The sequence below is a fragment of the Nuphar pumila genome, chromosome 3 (assembly GCF_984573655.1).
Source record: "Nuphar pumila chromosome 3, dmNupPumi1.hap1.1, whole genome shotgun sequence".
Lineage (NCBI taxonomy): Eukaryota > Viridiplantae > Streptophyta > Magnoliopsida > Nymphaeales > Nymphaeaceae > Nuphar > Nuphar pumila.
In genome coordinates this window covers 9600225-9620504 of record NC_143251.1, presented here as the reverse complement: position 1 = coordinate 9620504, position 20280 = coordinate 9600225, and the positions used below count along the sequence as shown (strand labels likewise).

Sequence of the window (20280 nt, the reverse complement as noted above, 5' to 3'; positions counted from 1 at the left end):
ATGCCACCTACGCCGCCGTCACCCTCCCTTTCTAATGTATTGATTTTTTTTCCAGCCACCCTGACGGTGGTGGCCGGTATTCTCAAACCCGAGTTGGGCTTAGGTTCTGCCTCTCGGCCATGCCACCAATGGCAGGCAGGGGTTTCGGCCTTTGCTCAGCACCCTCTCCCCTTTCCCCTGCTCTTTCGGCTGGCCGGGGCAGCCACTGCCTCTGACAGTGGCCTGGCCACTGGCCCTCTCCCCTTCCCCTTGTTGGTGGACCGAGCCAACTCAATCCTGTCACGGTTTGAGACCGAGTATCACTCGGCTTGACTGCCAAAACACCCCATCCCCTTGTTGTTAGGCTGAACCAAGATGGGCCCGGCTAAGGCCGAGCTTAGCACCTCGAGCCGTCTCGGGTGCGCCAAGTCTGACTCGGGGTGGAGCCAACTCGATCGGACCCTGCCAGCCCTCCCTCTGCTCGCTCTGTCAGGCACAACCGAGCTGAGCTTTGCTAGCACCGAGCCCAACTCAGTTCTCCTTGCCTCGACCTGGCTAGCCGTCAAGATCGGCTCGATTGAACCCAACCTTATTAGGCTGGGTTCGGCTCTTATCTCTGGGCTGTCAAACCAGCCCTTCTGATATGAATTTTATTTTAATATAATAATTTTTTGTTTTAAGAACAAAAATGATAGATAAAGGGGAATGACTAAAGTCATCTTCATCCCCAGATGTAAGTTATGATGCTACTGTTGCTAGTAGTGGTAGTGGGAGTGTTGATTCAAGTTTGTTAGCTGCGTCATTTTTAAGCCAGCAAGAAGATGCAAAAAAAGGGTGGATGTAAGAGGTACTGGAAAAGGAACAATGCAAGCATCATTCAATACATATGGAAGGAAAAAGATGCATATAAAAGTAGGAAGGTATTTTTATTCTAGTTAACTTCTATTTAATGCAACTAGAAATTCTTATTAGAAGGATTTAGTTACTTCACTGACAAATTGTGACTTGAGTAGCGATGTACCTCCAAGCTAAAAAAAACTGCGAACAACAATTCTTGCGGAAGAGAGGACAAATGTTGAGAGATTGCTAGAGATTAAAAAAAATTCATGGAAACAAAATGGAGTTTCCATTGTTTCTGATGGGTAGATAGATATTCAAAAGCGTTCATTGATTAATTTCATTGCTTTTTCGCTTAGTAACCCAGTATTCTTGAGAGCAGTAGATGCATATGAAAAATATAAAAATGTTGAGTATTTGAAGGGGTTGTTTATAGAAGTAATAAAAGAAGTGGATGATTAAAAAGTAGTGCAAATTATCACAGAGTTTGTAAAAGTACAACATTGATTTTAGAGAGTGAGTATCCTCATATTTTTTGGACTCTCTGTGCAGCACAGAGCTTGAATCTGGCCCTCAAGAGCATCTGCAACACCAAAGAAAAAAAATTATCTGCATAGGCTCTATGTTCATAGATTGAGAAATTAAAAAAAAAATGTCAAAAGCATTAGGAATTTTGTTGTCAACCACCATCATTCTAATGCCATATTAAATAGGCATTCTGATATGAAATTGTTGAAGGTTGCTGAAACACGTTTTGAGTTCATCATTGTGATGGTGAAAAAGATTATGTCAAGAATACCAACTGTTGGCTTTAACATGACCTGACTTTTTATAGATGTAGCATGTGGGAATTCTCCTACCTTGATGAAAAATAGGAGTGTTTAGAAGTGGAAGCAGTCTGTTGTCTCCTTGATTTCCTTCTCGTCCTCCTCGCATGCCTCCTCTTCTTCTCCCATACTAGGTATTCAACATGAGCACATTGTGACTGTCTATTGCCGCTGAGGAACTTTCAATTGTACATATCAAATTCATTTCAAACTGAAGGAGTTTTGGACGCAAAGTTTCAAACTATGACAGTTCATCAAAACATGATAAGGTAATATAAAGAACATTATAATCAGGACCTAATCCATTGAGAGCCTCTTGCACCTTATCCTTATCGGGGATGTCGTATCTAACCATCGCAAGTTGGTCTGTAATTTCTTTCATCTTATTAAGGTACTCCATGATTGACATAGAGCCCTTTTTAAGATTCAGAAATTCCTTCTTCAAAAACATAATTCTTTCCTCTGAAACCTGTGAGTATGTCTACACAAAGCCTAGCCCATAGCTCCATAGTTGTGCAATCATCAGGAATACTCACCAAAATCTCTTGTGATAGTGTCGACATGATATAAGTAACCAATGATTAATCGCGTTTCATCCAGAAAACATAATCCGGATTCCGAACAAATGCTTTAGTGGTGACAACCCCTTTCTCATCTTTTCTTCCAGCAAAATGAATTCTTGTGGGACCTTAATCAACCCATCCAGGTGTCGAGAAAGATCCTGACTATGGATGAAAGGAAGGATTTGTCTTTTCTAGGTAAGAGTTTGAGAGAGTCAATTTTTCAGAATGTAGCTGGTTGAGAAAGCTAGCTGAGAGAGCCGAAGACGAATAAAAATCCATATCAGATGAGATGTAAGAGATATAATAAAGACTTTATGAGAATCTGCTGCGGTAAAGGAAATGAACTTAATTTAACACACAAATCTGTCTGCGTTTTTTTTTTTTTGCAGAACAGATATGATTATCAGGTAATAATATATGCAAATAGCAGATCTCGAAAACTGCTAGTGTGAATCTAGAAATCTCAATAAAGAAGAATGAGAGAATAGAAGAAAGGGATTAACGTGAATTCAGAAATCTCGATGGAAGCAAGAAATACAGTAGATCTAGGTCAAAAAATGAGTAGATACTCTAGAAACCCAAAATGATTTTCGGAATGCAAATCGATAAAAAATGATATGAACCAAAACGATTTTTTGTTTTATTTTTGGGAATCCAAATCAATATCAACTTTCGGAAACCCAAATCAATTAAAGATTCAAATATCGATTTTTAGAAGCCCAAATCGATTAGCGTGAATCCAAATCGATTTTTTTTAGGAATCCAAATCAAATATCGACTTTCAAAATGAGAAAAAAAAATAAAAAAATTTTAGATAAACAATTGAGAATAAGAGGGAGAAGAAGCCAACGATAAAGAAGAAGAAGAATAAGAAAAGGGAGGAGAAGTCAACCATCTTTCCAGACTTACCTGAATAAAGGGATCAAGGTTCAACCGTGGTTCTGATACCATGTAAATTCAGGTCAGGTCACGTCACCAGATCTTCACAAGAGAAAAGACAAGGGAAAAGAGAAGAAAAGAGGCTGCAAAACAATATTCTCCACACTCTATTCTCATGGGTCATGGGTTACTTTTATATTAAGAATAAAATACATGCCAAGAATGCCCTTGATTATAATACAAACTAAAAAACACAACAGAGGGGTAAAATAGGAACATGAAATGCATAAATGAAAATCTAGATCTGGATCACGTTCGAATCTAGATTTACATCCAGATCCGGAACGTCACGTGTCAATAGTAGGGACCTTTTTTGAACTTTTTTATGCAGCAGTCATTCAATGATGACTTGGCATTTAATGATACATGGCATGCAACATTTAATGTTGTATGGTAGGCAGCATTCAATGCCACCCACTCATGGCGAATGCTTATTACAATAAACAATAGTAGGGAGGCACCCTCTTTTATAACAGGTGAGAGGGCCCTCCCTCCCCTTCTCCCTTTGATATGGAACTATTCAAAGTAGCCCATTAAAGTGTAAACATGTAATGTTATATGCTATATATAATTTTCTTTAAACACCCTTCACCTCATTGCCCAAACCGTCCTGTTATATAGTATATTTTAATAAACCCCTTTAACCTTATTGCCCAAACCACCCTATGTTATATAGTATTTTTGTAAACACCCCTCACCCCATTGCCCAAACCATAAGCCACCCTCTCTCTCTCTCTCTATATATATATATATATATATATTCAACTTGCCAAGATTTTTTTCAATTTTTTTTTCGAGAAAACTCATTTTTTTAAAATCACCAGAGATATTCCTTTGCCGAGAATATCTCAAGAACGAGATTTGTGACTATGTTTTGAACATGAAAAGCCCATAGAGAGAGAGAGAGAGAGCAAACAAAAGGTAGTTTACTTTACCTTTTCACCATAGTCACAGATATAGGCAACATTTTCAAAATATCACAATATTATTGCTGTAAAATCAAAAAACAATTTGACAAGCAAACTCTCGCAATATTTTGAAAATATTGAGAATTTAAATTATCAAATAATAAAAAAAACTTGGGAAACTATATTTATGTTTTATGTTCATGTTTTATTGCTTCTTTGCTTAACATATATTTTTTCTTCTTTATATTAATGCTTCATTCTTTGCTGAAAATGTACTTTTTCTTATTTTCCAACTTTTTTTAAATTGTTATATTTACCAAGATTTTCCTGATATATATCGAAAAACGATAAATATCCCAAACATTTTTCCTTGCTAAGATATAGCCAAGACTGAAATTTGTGACTGCTTTTCACTAGCCATTTTGTATTTTGAGGATTGGAGAAAAAATGGAATAAACCTTAAATTAGAGTTCGTCATTGCTGTTGTATGATGATTATGGAATTCCAATGAGAAAAGAATATGAGAAGAGGAAGAGGATGCCTGGATTTTAAAGAGAAAATCTCTCTCTCTCTCTCCATGCTTTTTAGCCAAACAAAAATTTGGATTGCACCACTGGCTGATCTGCAAGATCCAAATTCACCTGTTGGCCATATCTGGTTTATTTTAACACTGCCACCAAGCTTCAGAATATCAACTGGAATATGCTGAGCAAGAATTTCCTTGTATTGTTACAAGGAACATTGTAATTAACACAGTTGTTGGGTTAATCGCACAAACCAGCATTTAAAAACTCGCCATGTCAACTTATGACTTGGGAAATCAGCTATTCACCGGGTCAAATTATTCAATGACCTGGAACTTAACAAAACACAGCAAGTCATAGAATGAATTATCAGTCATACATATCATATGTAACAATTAGTTATGAAATATATACAAACAACATATTATATACATGCTTTTTATATAAATATAAAGTCATCATGTCTCAGCCGAGTCACCGAGTTGACTCGGAGAGTCACGAGTCAACCCATGCGGAGTGTCACTGGGGTTTAAAACTATGGCACAAACCACCTACAGTTATCATCATTTTCATGCAAGTGTTGATAAAAGCAACTTGACTTAATAATGGATACCTACACCAAATAGTTAGATGATGGGCACAGATTATGTATCTATCATTTTTCAAAAAAGTGTAGCAAAAGGATCAAGATTGCTTACCTTCATGAGGATTTCAACAGATTCAACGTTCCTTGCATTCTGACATCGGCATGCCCAAGAGTTGAAAGAATATTCAAGCCAATAAGAAGATATATAGTTGGATAGAATCATCTGTCCAATAGTTCAATTTTAATAATGAATAAAATTATAAGATTGTCTATCAAATGCTTCTACAGAAGCATAAAACTTTTTCCTTTTTTAGGAAGGCAGAGACACATAGACTGAAAAATTATTAAAAAAAAGAGAATAAGAAAACTGAAAAATTATTAAAAAAAAGACTATAAGAAAACTATGTCATTCGACAACAAACATAATATTGAAACATGTAAAAATCCACAGTCATGAATAATGCTGTTTTTTTTTTAATGATATAGATGTAAAAGTCTGATTGCTGCATTTCCGCCAACCAACACATGGACCTCAAGTTGATCAATATTCCAAGAATGATGGAAGATAAACATTCCCAATGCCATCAGTAGTAAAGATTATCTAAGAAAGAATCAAATGTGTAATAAGAACAATATCTCCTAATTCACTTTGCAGAATTCCAACTTCCAGTTTGTTTACATATATGGCAAGATTAGAATTTTTAGAACTTTACAATAAGTTCGGCAGACAGAAATATCCCCCTTTTAGGTGAAACTGAAGCAAAAAACATTACTTAAATAGATAATAAATTGGGATAATTTTTATTTCAAAATTAGCAAAATGGATAAAAATCATAAACTCACTTTCGAGCAGAAGTTGTAAGCTAAAAGTTGTTAAAAAATCAAGAAGCATGCATGCCTATCTGCCATACTACCATCAAGGATATAGAATTACACTTTGAAGCTTTAACAACATCCTCCCAAGATCAGAATAAGATTCACACTTGTATGCCATTGCAAATTCTTTCCATGCAGTAGCCTTGCGAACACTCTCTATCACAGCCTGACAAAATTAAGCACGATAGAACAATTTGTTGGTGTTAAATAGAAAAAGTGGAAAGGATGGATCATATAATGGAATAAAGTCCATACTTCAATGTGCAGCTTGTCACTCATATCGAGCATGGAAACTGCAAGTTTCTGCATAATATAACGCCGGGGGGTGTTCAAGTCCTTCACAAGTTCCATACCATTATAATGAGTTCCATAAGCAAGAGGTTCTGGTTTCTCACTGATGGGACATACTAGTGATGTATCTGCCCAACAATGTATGCGTGAATGGGGGAAAAATACAACAATATACTTTTTTCTCTCGTGAGTAGGTTTAGCTTTCAACGTTGACAAAGGACAATCCATCCTTGAACACCGGATCCCAGCCTGCCACTTCCCTCTCCACTATATCAAGTAAAAAGAACAAAACAGGAAAGGGTCAAGTACTGTTTCAAGCAACGAGGGTCTGCCAAGTCCAATAATAGGATGAGATATCCTGTAAAACTTCAAGCTAAATGAAACGGGAACTTTATAAAACAACAAGATCACATCTTCTTGAAGGATTTCCTAAGAAAGACTAATCAGTTCCATGCAACATTCCATGAAGAAATCAAGTAAATAAACAACAAAAATGGAAAAAATGTATTTCATAAGTTGATATGAAGAAACAAAGCTTAAGAACACATATTTCTACATTCCGCACAAGCACCCTAACCCAAAGGGAAAACTAAATGATATTTAACCAACCGTTTATCGTTTCCAAATTTTTTTTAAAGAAAACTGAATTTGCACCAGACTACCACCACTTCAGCTTTAAAAGGTTTATAGTTTTTTGTACATCTCCATTTTCCTTTTTGAAAATCAAGAACTATATACAATTCACATTGACTTGGGTATATTATCTAACAAGCTTATGAAATACAAAAGACCCAGTCAGGAGATTATATTAATGAAAAATATAAGTGAATAACACTTCAGAGAGAGCTTTCACAATGTTGAAACGTTTACCAGGCATTGAGGATAATAAATAAATGGAGATTATGGGATTTGGTTCACAAAACACATATACCCAGGGCAGGAGCCATGTTCTGGGTCAGGGTGGGGACGCGCCCACCCTGACCCAGAAAAAAAACCCCAAAGGGGTACCTGGACAGTAGGTGGGCAGTACCCACCCTGACCTGGACTGCAGGTAGGCAGTGCACCGGGTCAGGGTGGGCACCACTCATGCCCAACCCCCAAGCCAAGTGGCGAGTACATACCCACCTCTCTCTCTCTCTCTCTCTCTCTCTCTCTCTCTCTCTCTCTCTCTCTCTCTCTCTCTCTTCCTTTGATTTCGGATAGACAACTAGCTTTTTTTTCAGTTAGCATAAATTTAGGATTTTTCCAAATGACATAAATGTTTAATTAAGGGTTTAAGTTTTTTCTTGTGTTATTTTTCTTTGGATTTATCTGATAATAGCATGACTGTTTTGATTTTAGGGGTTTTATTTGCTTTTTTTACCATGTATGATAGGGTTTTTATTTTTTATTTATTTTATTTTTAAATAGCATAAATGTTTAATTAGAGTTTTAATGTTTTTTAATTAGCATTAGGCATGTAATGAGTGCTTGATTTTAGTTAGAATATTAGTGTTTTTTTTTTCAATGAACGTAAATCCATAATTTTTTAGAGATTACGGTAATGGTTTGCATTTTTTCAAATAATGCAAATGTTTAATTAGAATTTTTAGGTTTTTTTGTGTTATTTTTTATTTTTATTAATGAATGTTTGATTTTGGTTATTATTTATCAAATCCCTAAATCTTTGATTTTTTTAGAATTTAAGTTTTGTATTTGGTTTCTTAAATGCCATGAATATTTAATTAGGCATTTTTGTCTTTTTTCAATTAACATTAAACATGATTCCATGAATGCATGTTTGATTTTGGTTAAAATTTTAGAGGTTTTACATTTCTTTTTCAATTAACATATTGATGAATCATGTTAGAATTTTGGGTTTTGATTTTTTTTTAATGTGCATTTGTGCCCACCCTAGTTTAAATTCCTGGCTCCACCCATGCATATATCCAAAGCTAGACCATACTCACTAAGAAATAAAAATCTGCTGGAGGGTAAAGAAAAATTACATTGTTTGCCAGGCATCGAGGATAAATAGATTATTGGATCTGATTCAGTTAGACTATATTCCACGAAATAAAAATCCACTTGTCATTGACATGGGGATTTTTTTTTTCTGCGGGGGGGGGGGGGGGGGGGGGGCGGGGGCAGTCCTTGGCCTAATCTAAGCATTCCACATGTCATGAAAAGAAAAGGAACAAAAAACACAAGTGGATTGAGATACATTTCAGATCTCCACGGAGGAAAAATATCACACACCTTGACCCACAATGCCACAGTATCATCTTGTTCAATCTTTTCTGCATCCTGTCGATAACTATCTCCATCTTGGATGCTACTTGGAGATCTGTCACCCATAATTTGCCCACTATTATTGCTTTCAGAAGCTGAGACAATCTCCATCCTTTGCTTTTGCACGGCAGAAATATCTCCTAGTGCATCACTAGCTTGATGCCTAACATTTGGTAACCCCTGTTGAGCATCCAAATCCATACTGTTAAGAGCTTCCAAAGTATAGAGGGATTCATCTCTTCTTTCTGCATCGTGTACACCATTTTGAGCAACTTCCAATTTTTGCTCACATCCATCCATCTCAAAGAATTCACCTTGGTTCATCTGTTCATGAAACGGGACGTATGAAACTGACAACAGTACCTTGTTTTCAAGTTGACTCTCTTGCTCTTTTTTCAAATCCATTTTGGTCAATGAGCGCTCCTCCTCGTGGAGATCTTTAGCTAATTCCTCTACAATGTTCCGACAGTCCAGACCTAGATTAGGCAAAGCACCTTTCTCACGGGTTCCATTTGATGGTCCGCCATCTAGTCTAGTCTGAGACATATCCACTTGTGAGGCACCTTCTCCTTTACATATGACATTCGGAAGGTCATCCTCATGGCAAATTTGAAGGCAATCAACTTCCATAAAGCTTTTTCCTTGACCACATACACCATTAGATGAAACTTGCCCAGGCATTAGTTGAGAAGAATCAAATCTCATCAGGTTGTCTTCTGCTTCGCAGGTACCATCTGATGGTTGTGCTTCTGAGCCCAGTTGGTGACTGTTTGTCTCGCCGACATACTCGATCTCTGAACATGGCAAGACTTACATAGCTTATTTCTATGCATTTCTCTCTCCTCAAATACCTGAACTGTTTCCAACTCCTTCCAAACTCATGGTAGAATTTAATGCAGAACCCGATCATGCAAACACAGGTACCACAGATAAAGAATGGTTACCTGCAAAAGGATTTAATAGCAATCAAGCGAAGAAATCCATTATAGCGACATTGCATGCATGAAAATATTTCGAGGCGCACATAGTATGATGGTCCATTATTCATCCCCGTTTGTTTCTCAGATTTGCACAACTTTTCGCACTGCTCCTGCCAGACAAGCGGAGCCCCCGTTGGTAGAATTCAATACTATTATTAACCTTACTAAGTGCAGCAAACTCGTAGATGTAGACCTACTACTCTGTGTTTTATGCTTCAGTTAAGGACCAAAAACAACCCCTACAACAAGTAAACAGATTCATAAAGTTCACAAAATACAGTATAAATAGTTCAAGATAGATTCGAGTAGTTTACTTCTTTTCCCATTCAGGCATAAATTACTATCTTTGCTTTCGCCCGTCTGACAACGACCGTATTTGATACAAAGACCTTGCATGGATTAAGGGCGGTACTCAACATTAATGGAGGCCCCAATCCTTAAAAACGGAAAATATCTATACACAAGAGAGACCACCCACATCATAAAGCACGAAAAAACGGCACATTCACGCAATTTTAGGATCTCAAGAGACCAAACTACATAACGGTGAGCGACAAGAGAGATCTAAAATCATTCCAACAAGAAAAGAAGCCCATCATAGATCCATTAAACTCCAAACCAACGTCGACATTCACGCATGCATATTCTCATTCCCCACCCTTCTAACCGATACCACCAAGAAATAAAGATGGTTCAAAGCAACATAGACGTTACAGAACTACAAATTTCGAATGAAAAACATCAATATCCACAAACCACAGTCCAAGGTTCAAAAAACAAGTATAAAATTTTCAGAGTTCCCCCAACATTACCAATATTTGTAAAAAATACACCCACCAAGGATACCTCAGTGATGTGGGTGTTTAGGCCTTGCTAATGAGGAAGGCTTACCTTGGGTTATGAAGGTAAGAGGCATGGGTATGTGTCAACCAACGCTAGGAAAACGGTACCGACAAGAGTGAAGACGATCAAATCAAAGGGGTGTCTTCTCACCAGAAATATGGGCCATCAGATTGTGCAGATTCGCTTGTAATCCCAGGAGGCCCTTTGCCCACTAGGCTACCATTCCCTAGTTTTCTATGGTTCAGGACTGTAGGGACATGGGGCTTAGTCTATTCTTATTTTTACCCTTCTTAGCACACCCTTGTTGGCACATGCGTGTGGTGATTTATAATTGTAAGCCCCTGTAACAAAAAGTTGAGAGGTGAGGATTTTGTGTGCCCCCTGTTAAAGAAACGGTCAAATGGCATGGTTGAAACTTGGAAAGGCCCCTCCCTCCGGCCCTTGTAAGGATTTGCTTGGCCAAGTCAAAACTCATGGTGGGTGATGGTTAGTTGATCGTTGCATGTAGGGACTTGAGTTGACTAGACTTGAGCGGTTGACGGATTTGAATCTCCTTGGCCACCATGTAGTGCCAACTGCCTTTGACTCGAGTCCACAAGCGGCTGCCAAGCCCAGCCTGGTTGAATCTTGACCAATCTTGGCGAACCCAACTTGTGAGCCAACCTAGTTCTACAAGTATAGGGTTGGTGGTAGTTACATGTCAACCACCATCATCTTGGAGGCCGTCCATCTCAAAGATGAACGATGCTGATGGAACCATTCCTAGCACGGGCAGCGTACAGGGTTGAATGAATCTATCTTTATCAGGGACAAACTTGTCAGTTTGGATAGCAAGTGGTTGCAAAGTTGCAACTAAAATCAAGGGGATTAGCCACACCAATATTGGATATTACCACAGAGACAGGATGGTCGTTTTCCAGTTTCTATAATGGCATTTGGGGAACGTTCAAAGGGGGAAAAAGGATTCCCCCCATCGAGATCCCTAGCGCTCTGTTTCTCTCTCATCCCACAAAGTCGAATAGGGGTTCGTTTTCATTTATTGCTCCCATTTTCTATATGCAAAAATAAAAAATAATAATAATAAGGGACTTAAGAAGAACAAAATAGAGGGATACCCATCATTGGATCTTGGTCTTTTACAAGAATATCTGCCTAAAATCAAAATGAGAATCGCAAAAACGAATACAAAATGATAGATAGCATACATAAGATGAAGTCCCTCTTATCTTTTGTGGGTATCCCAAATGTATGGTTCTTTTGCTTGTTTCATGTTCCTCCTACCATGCAATTGAATAATTTTGAACACCAACAAACACAATCTCAATAATAAGACTATTTAGAAAACATGGTTCCGCCAAAACTCAATATCAACACCCAAATTGCTGCACACCACAAAAAGAGATTGGTTGCCAAGATGTTGGGGTCGTGAGATGATTAATCAAATACAGATCAAAGACTAAAGCACTTATAAGCACAAGCCCTAACCGATACAAACCCTAAACGAGCCACCCCCATTTATGATTATTAGGCTAAGAGAGGTTTCCTTTTCCTTCCAATTTGTGCCTTGTGTGTGGTTAGCCCATGACTGTAGTTTAAGGGACGACCTGACGCATAGAATGTGCCAAAGTTTAAAACAAACCTGAATTTTAAAAGAATGAAATAAATATATGTTAAGAGATTTGGGGGAAAGAATGTACCTTGGTTTAGGAAGGGAAAGAGAGATTGGATGAGGCCCAAAGAGCCCGTTGCCCGTCAAGAGGTGAGGAGAGGGAGAGGTAGTGATGGGATTTGTAGGGCTTATTGGGAGGGGATGGTCCAACCCAACTTCCCAAAGCCGTTTAAAGGTATTACAAGGGTTGCGATTTGTAAGGCTTTAGGTCAGGGGAAAGAGGGATCCGATACCTACCAAATTCTTCATTGTCCTTGAAAGCTATATGGGATGGGAATTTGTGGTATTAGGTTAGGTAAAGGAAGAGAGCCCGAGCCAAAATTATCCCATGACGCCCTTTTGGTCGTCTAATGAACGGCCGGCCAATGAGCCTGGCCACGCCACGCTGCTTCGAAAGACCCACAAATCTCTCTCTCTCTCTCTCTCTCTCTCTCTCTCTCTCCATTTAAGTGGGTAGCCTCGGCCTTACCATAAGACTCCTCTCTCTCTCTCTCTCTCTCTCTCTCTCTCTCTCTCTCTCTCTCTCTCTCTGGATGTAAACGGTTAGGATTCAGGCTGGAGTCTGACCCGTTTACATTTTTCTCTCTCGTTTATTTATCGTCCTCATCACTAAGTTCTTCATAATTTCGTAATGCACAAATTGGAAAACAATTTTGCAGGTGTATTTCCACATTTTGGAGTTTGGACCACAAGTTGATAAGAGAGGTATTGTTGTAGAATCTTAAGAGAAGGGATTGGATTTCATCCTGATCAGAATGCAGGACTGGTCCGATTATGTGGTTCTTGCGTGAAATGAATATCCAATTTTGCGATGTTTCTAAGTGTGAAATGGATCTAATCTGACCCAGATCTGAGATGATCCATTACGATAGCGGCCGATCAGAATTGAATGTGTAGCATTCGGATTCAGTCCAAATCCAGACACATTATATTACTATGATGTATTGATAGTAGCGGAGATGATAGTGGTGGCAATATGACTAGTAGTTATGATAAAGATTAAAATCGGTCCTAGACATATTTGTATCTGGTCTAGCAGTAGTGCACTAAAAAGTTGATCAGGTTCAGATTGACATTGGACCAACCCATTGTACTGTGGACCTAATGTTACATTGGTTATGTCCTAACCATCGATCTACGAGTTTTTTATATGGAGTTTTGATTGCTATGATGCCCATTTTGCAGGACAGTGTCCTGTTCACTGTAGACATGCCCCACATATTCGGTTTGGGACCTTGTCTTATGGTCAATGCATTCTTACAGTGTATGGTGTAAATCACAACTTTAGCATGTGACTCCTGCTTTGGGTAAGTGTAGGCTTTAATCAGTGAGGGTGCTTCACGCGGGTGTTTTGGTACACGGTAGGGCCTAATCAAGTTCCTACATGCATCATTTACTGTCAGTTTGTAGCACAAGGACTCATGCAGCTTGTCTACATATATAAAATATAAACCTCATTCTTAGAGCCCTTCATCTTGTGATACTATTAATTCTAACTATATATGACCAACCATTCAGTCTGGGTCCTTGTCCTATAGACAATTCAATTCTACAGTACGACAGTGTGGAGAATGTGATGTGACTTTCTGCCTAAGTTGAAGAACAAGCTCCAATTAACAAATTTGCTAAATGAGAGTTTGAAAATGAACGCTACACTGATAAAAGTGAACAGATAGGTCCAATGTGATACAACAGACCCGTGTTATAGAGGTTGTAACATAGTTCCACATATAGCGGATATTTTGAAAATATTGTGATTTAATCACAACAAACTCAAAGGCGAATGTTGTACCAAAAATAATAATATTTCACATATTTTCAATTTGGAAATTGACATAATGCGATAAAAGCACTTTTTGCAGTTGTTTGTGTTGTTATTTTTATTTACTCTTTAATATAATATAAATGTTTTCACATGATACTGATATTTTCCTAAGATTTCATCAAGAAAACCTGGTTTTTTCAAACTATTGCGAGTTTTTTCCTCACCAATACTTTTTCCCAGAATAAGATTTGTGGCAATGGATTGTAACGCTCAAAAAGGTTTAATGAAAGTTTCTTATTATGACATATACTTGCTAAAGTGGATCAAACGACACTCCTTTTTTGCGGATGAACTTATGTTTATTGAATTCTGAAATTACCAATGTCTCTTTCTTTTTATCATCACTCAATTTATTGTGCCAAAAACACTAGAGCCAAACACATTTGCCAATGGTATGATGTTGAGGCCATAGAAAGTATCTCATGATATTTTGATCTTTTTGTGTCTCACATTTTTCTCTTTTGTGGCTAAGACAAGGGAAACCACAGTTCTCATGGGTAGCGATCTGCATTGGTGTGAATCCAAGCTGCCTCTCACATTTTTACTGGGAGAATCTCCACAAAAATAACATACCTAAATATATAAATTATAAGAAAATGGACACATAAGAAAATCAAAATTTTATTCCAAGGTTATGTCAATAACAACATAAGCCTTGCAATAGAATTGCGATGTTCCCATTTAAACAATATATGATATTTTGAACATACCATGATAAACTTCTACATGGGCTGAGATTAACTATCTCCTTTCTTCATGATATTTCCAAATATCAACAAAGTTTATCGCATAGATTGAGATATTTCATTGGACTGAGCTGACTTGCCTTTGAACAAAACATCTGCTACTGAGCATGTTTAGAGTTTAGATTTTGTTCAAGAATGATTTTACTAATATCCACAGTAAGCAGCTGACAAGGGCATCATTTAAATCACTAGTTTCAGCATATGATTTCACCTGTACCTGTCATAATCTCTCAATAAGTTGATGGGTTTTCGTGGAAAACTGCTTTAAGAGAAAAAAAAACAATATAGATACTCTAAAACTATCCAGTCATCTACTCTAGCTTTTGGATTTTCTTTAAGCCACCAGAAACTCCTTTCAAGTTCCGGTTCCAGAAAGCCTTTTCACAGCTAACGTACTTTTTGTTTATTAATTAAACGGTTGTTTCACATCCAGAGCTAGTTATTGACCAGCATCCAATATCAGGTGTAGCAACAAATTAATACCAATGATGTTAGGCCATGATAATGAAAATGTCAGATTTCTCTTTCAATGTGAGAGGTATTGTTATGGTTTATGGGTTTTCAGATATTCTGAAAATACTATGCTAATATCTCAATGGGAGGATTTCTTCCTCTATTTCCTTTTACTGTGTAGTAAAATTTGCTTTTATTTTGTTTACCAATCATTGTGCCTCAGCATGGACCTTGTCTAGCTTGTCGGACAACAGAAAAATGGCATAAAGACAAACAATCAAAGAGGACAAATATATAATGCTTTTCTTAAACGTGATTGTTAGCTTAAGTGTTGTGTACTCTGAGATCAGGCAAATATTTACCCAGTGGGATAATAGACACAAAAAGGTCTAATAAACGGACTGAAGAGAAAATTATGATTATTAAATTTTGTAATAAAAAGAAAATGAAATGCAATTGCCAGCCTTTTATTTTGCAATATCCAATTTCCATGTCTTGCTGCTAGGAAACTTCATGTTACCTGCATCTAATTCCATTAAGCTCAAGATCTGAGGATGCCAACCTTCAAAGAATAATCGCTGTTAGTTGGAATTTCATTAAATTTAGTCCTAATTTGCATGAATGCATCAAACAATTCATGTGTACATTTAAAATAAGTTTAAAAACATGGGAATTGTTAAGTACAAATCCAATTTCTGGATGCAAACACAATTGCTAACAATAGGGAGCACCCATATAACGCATTGCATTTTATTAGTCTGAACTTTCACGGCTTAAAAATTCTTTAGGTCCACTCAGAAATGTTTGTCTGAGGAACATTTCCTTTGAGATGTACTTGGTCACTAACTGACGTGACCAAACTGCAATTTTAGGATGCCATGATAATGTGCAAAAGGTCCAAGGTTGGTTAGAATAAACATGCAATACTGATCCTGGCTCCAATCACTGACGTAGCTAAGCAGGTGCCACTGGCTGCAAGCTTTTTCAAGGCAATTATCTCCAATAAGATTACAACTGGGAGTTACTGGATAAACAAGCGTTTAAACCATTTGTCTTCCAATGAAATGATATATCAATCGACTATATATGGGTCTAACAGTGAAACTTTCTGACATGAAACAATCGAGTCATTAGATCATTTGTCCAAGAAAATATTGCACCATTGGGGTCCATTTCCTAACCTTTGATAGGTCAAGCAGTGTCTCTCAAATTTGAATAATTAGATTGGAAATTGATCCATGAATTATTAGCGAACGTATATGCCGATTTCACTAGTAATCAGGACAAGAACATGCCCCATCTTTGAATTGATGCAACTGGTTGCGATCTCTCAATACTGTATCCTGCTCAGTGATCCTGGAAATGAACTTCACTGCAGAATGGCAATCCCCACACAATCTGAGGGTTTTCATGGTATGAATTGGCATGCCATAAGGCACCTTAAGATCCAAAAGCTACAGCCAATTTCTCACAGTGATAACCCAAGGTATGCGCTTTTGGTTCATCATCTGCATCATTGATGGAGCACACACCATCCATCTGGACAATACCCTGCCTCTCTCAACATCCCATTCAGCTTCTCCAGCAACCAGATAATTATCACATACTGAGGCGCTGCTTCTGTCCATCACCACCAGCAAGTACATACATTCTCTTCTCGACTTCAATCCAATTACATATAGGCACCTTATGCAGATTTATTTCCATTGATCACTTTCCTCAGTGGCCAACATCTTCCCCTCTCCCTTTAGTGTAAACATGTTAGACAGCAACACATATGCTTCTGCTTTATGTGCGGAGTTTGCATTAGATTTCTAGCAGCTACTTCTGGCATTTTTGAGTTAGAATGTCCTGAAACCCATACGGCAGCATCAGACTCAACAGGCATCTCTTTAATCAGTTCCAGCGTTCTATCTAAACATCTATCAAAGCTGAACTTGTCAACCATGCATGCATCATGCTCTTCTTTAACTCGATTTCATAATCATGTGTCAATGATTTGAACACCTGACAACTTTCCATGGACATCCCTGTGCAGCTCCATGCAGACAGACCCCAACGAATGTGACATCATCCAGAATCATGCCTAGTGCAAATGATTCATTATGAACTTGCAGTGCTTCCTCCACAAGAACATGCTGGCAGTGATCTTTGAATTCAAAATGGCAATGTCTCAGTGATCTGCTTAATTGGATACTTGGACTTTGTCAAGTTTTCCATGTTGGGGTCATCCGGGATCGCCTCCCCTGTGACAGGGCAAAACCAGAGAAAATGTTATGTAAAACAGTAAAACACAGGGGGAGTGCTGCGTACCTGAGGCAGCCATGGGTACTGCGCTTCCGAAAATCGGAGGTCGTTGGAGCAGAGGAAAAACACTGAGCAGAGGGTGGTGATCGATCAGGCAAAGGGGGGATTTTCTGGTCAGCCGAGCTGCAGCCACCACGAGCGCAAACTCTCTTAGGCAGCCGGTGAGTAGACCTCTTCCCGTTAATTTTTATGAAAGTTATGGAAAACAAACAATCTACACACTGGATAGAAGCCATGAAAGAAGAGTTAGACTCTATGGCTAAAAATCAAGTGTGAGATCTTGTCGAGTTACCTAAGGGAGTAAAGCCCGTAGGGTGTAAATGACTTTTTAAGACCAAGAAGGACTCCAAAGGTAACATAGAGAGACATAAAGCAAGATTGGTTGCTAAAGAATTCACCCAGATGGAGGGCATTGACTACAATGAGACATTTTCTCCTGTCTCAACTAAAGAGTCGATGAGAATAATTTTGTCCCTTGTAGCTCATTATGACTTGGAGCTACACCAGATGAATGTGAAAACATCGTTTCTCAACGAGGATCTGAATGAAGAGGTATATATGGATCAACCTCTTAGTTTCTCTGAAAATGATCGTCTAGTTTGCAAACTCAATAAATCAATATATGGACTTAAACATGCCTCCCGACAGTGGTATATTAAATTTTCTCAAGTCATTGTGACTTTCGGGTTTACAGAAAACATTATTGATCAATGTATATACCTTAAGGAAAGTGGGAGTAAGTTCATTATATTGATGTTGTATGTGGATGACATTTTACTTGCAACTAAAGATATAAAGTTGTTTTTACAGACAAAACAGTTTCTTACATCACATTTTGATATGAAAGATATGGGTGAAGCTGTTTATTTTTTTGGCATTGAGATCCGTCGAGACAAAGCAAAAGGTTTTCTAAGCCTCTCCCAGAGATCCTATATAGATAAGGTGTTAAAGCGATATGGGATGGCGAATTATTTTCTTAGTTCAACACTCATATCAAAAGGTGACAAGCTGAGCCTAAAGGATTGTCCACAGGACGATATTGACAAAGCACTATCCATATACATCAGTTGTTGGCAGCTTACAGTACACTTTGACATGTTCTCGACCAAATATTTCTTTTGTAGTAGGGGTGCTTGGTAGATTTCAGTCTAACCCAGACATACCTCATTGAAAAGCTGCCAAGAAAGTCTTGCGGTACTTGCAAGGGACAAAAGATTATATGTTGATGTATCATAAAGTTGATCACCTCGAGGTCATTGGCTACTCAGATGCGGACTTAGGAGGATGCCTTGATAGTAGAAAGTCTACTACTGAGTACGTCTTCTTACTTGCTGGGGGCGCGATCTCTTGGAGGAGTGGGAAGCAGATGACCACTGCTGCCCACACCATGGAGGCAAAATTCATAGCATTGTACGAGACTACCTCGCAGGCTATATGGTTAGAGAACTTTATATCACAGTTAAAGGTGATTGATTCCATTGAGAAGCCACTGAATGTCTACTGTGATAATGAAGCTGCGGTGTCCTTTTCGAACAACAACAAAATTTTTACTTCATGTAAGCATATGGAATTGAAGTATTTTGTTGTTAAAGAAAGGACGGAGAATCATTTAGTGCATATTGTTAATATTGGTATCAAAGAGATGATCGATGATCCTCTTACTAAAAGGCTAGCACCAGGATTATATTCCGAACATGTAATGAGGATGAGCTTGTTAAACTCTTTTTGACATATGCATATAAATAAAGTAATCACTTTCAGTTCTTTGATTCTCATTTTTTTTTTGTTAATCTCATAAGGATTAGAGATTTAACTAAGGACCTATAGAATAGAATAAAAAGGTCATTCTATTCATCAAGTTATTCTCATAAGGTTTTCTGGTTAAAAGGTTTATCGTCGGATCAAGTGGGAGAATGTTGGATTAACCACCACGATTTACGTGGTGGTTATCCACGACGTGGATTCATCCCCACATCATGGATGATCTCTTCCGATAAGCCTATATAGGATCAAGGGGGAACGGTTACACAAACCATTCCCTACCCTATATAAGAGGGTATCTTGAGCAACCCTCATTAAGGGAAATACAGGAAAATCGAGAGAGAGGGTTTTCTTCCAAGTTCTTACCTCTTCATACAGTCAATTTCCATCAAGAAGGAAGAGGTCTACTCACCGGCTGCTTAAGGGAGTCTGCGCTCGTGGTGGCTGCAGCCCGGCTGAGCAGAGATAACCCCTTTGACCTGAACGACCATCATCCTCCGGCAACGATCTCCTCTGCTCCAGTCGAACCCCACCTCCGTCAATAGCAGCCGGCAATGGCTGCCTCAGGTACGCAGCACTCGCCCTGTCAGAGGGGAGGCGATCCCGGACGACCCTAACATTCCACACTTGATCCGGAATATACATTGATGACCAAAGAAGAAGCAATGATCACAACCAAGCCCATCTGAGACTCAAGTATTGAAGCATGGGTCTGTCTTCCAGGATCAAGTTTGGCAAGACCAGCTGTTGCACCTAAAATACTAATGATTTGGTTGAGTTCCTCATTCTATCATCTCAGTAGACAGATCAACAGTCTCTAATTGAGTTCAATGTGTGCATTCTTTGATCATTGCACCCAAAGCATCTCGTATTTCCGCTCTGCCTCTTTTGATCGATCCATGGACCATAACAACCACTCAGAATCATCTTTCTCATTCATCCTACCAAACGACTTATGTACCCAGAGAAGCTTCTGATTCTGTCCATAATCCAGGAAATCGCTTTTATCAGTCGTGTGGCCTCAAACAGCTTTCAAATAATCAACTGTGCCATTCTGCCATTAACCGGAGATCATCATGCTCTTTCATCACACCA

General features: G+C 38.3%; 1 protein-coding gene across 3 annotated transcripts in view; it reads right to left on the bottom strand.

Annotated features, from left to right (window-relative positions):
- LOC149841893 (histone-lysine N-methyltransferase SUVR5-like) overlaps positions 1-12430 on the bottom strand; it is a 46371-nt gene extending 33941 nt beyond the window's left edge. For 2 of the 3 annotated variants that reach the window (XM_089998757.1, XM_089998759.1), the window contains exons 1-5: positions 10473-10600; positions 8569-9545; positions 6295-6597; positions 6098-6205; positions 5276-5386 (exon numbers count right to left, since the gene is read on the bottom strand). In XM_089998757.1, the coding sequence (XP_089854883.1) occupies positions 5276-5386; positions 6098-6205; positions 6295-6597; positions 8569-9306 (1260 nt within the window). In that variant the 5' untranslated portion in view covers positions 9307-9545; positions 10473-10600. Of the gene's footprint in view, positions 1-5275; positions 5387-6097; positions 6206-6294; positions 6598-8568; positions 9546-10472; positions 10601-12121 lie in introns of those variants that run through there. The other variant, XM_089998758.1, reaches the window with a different exon arrangement.
- Positions 12431-20280: the final 7850 nt, after the last annotated feature.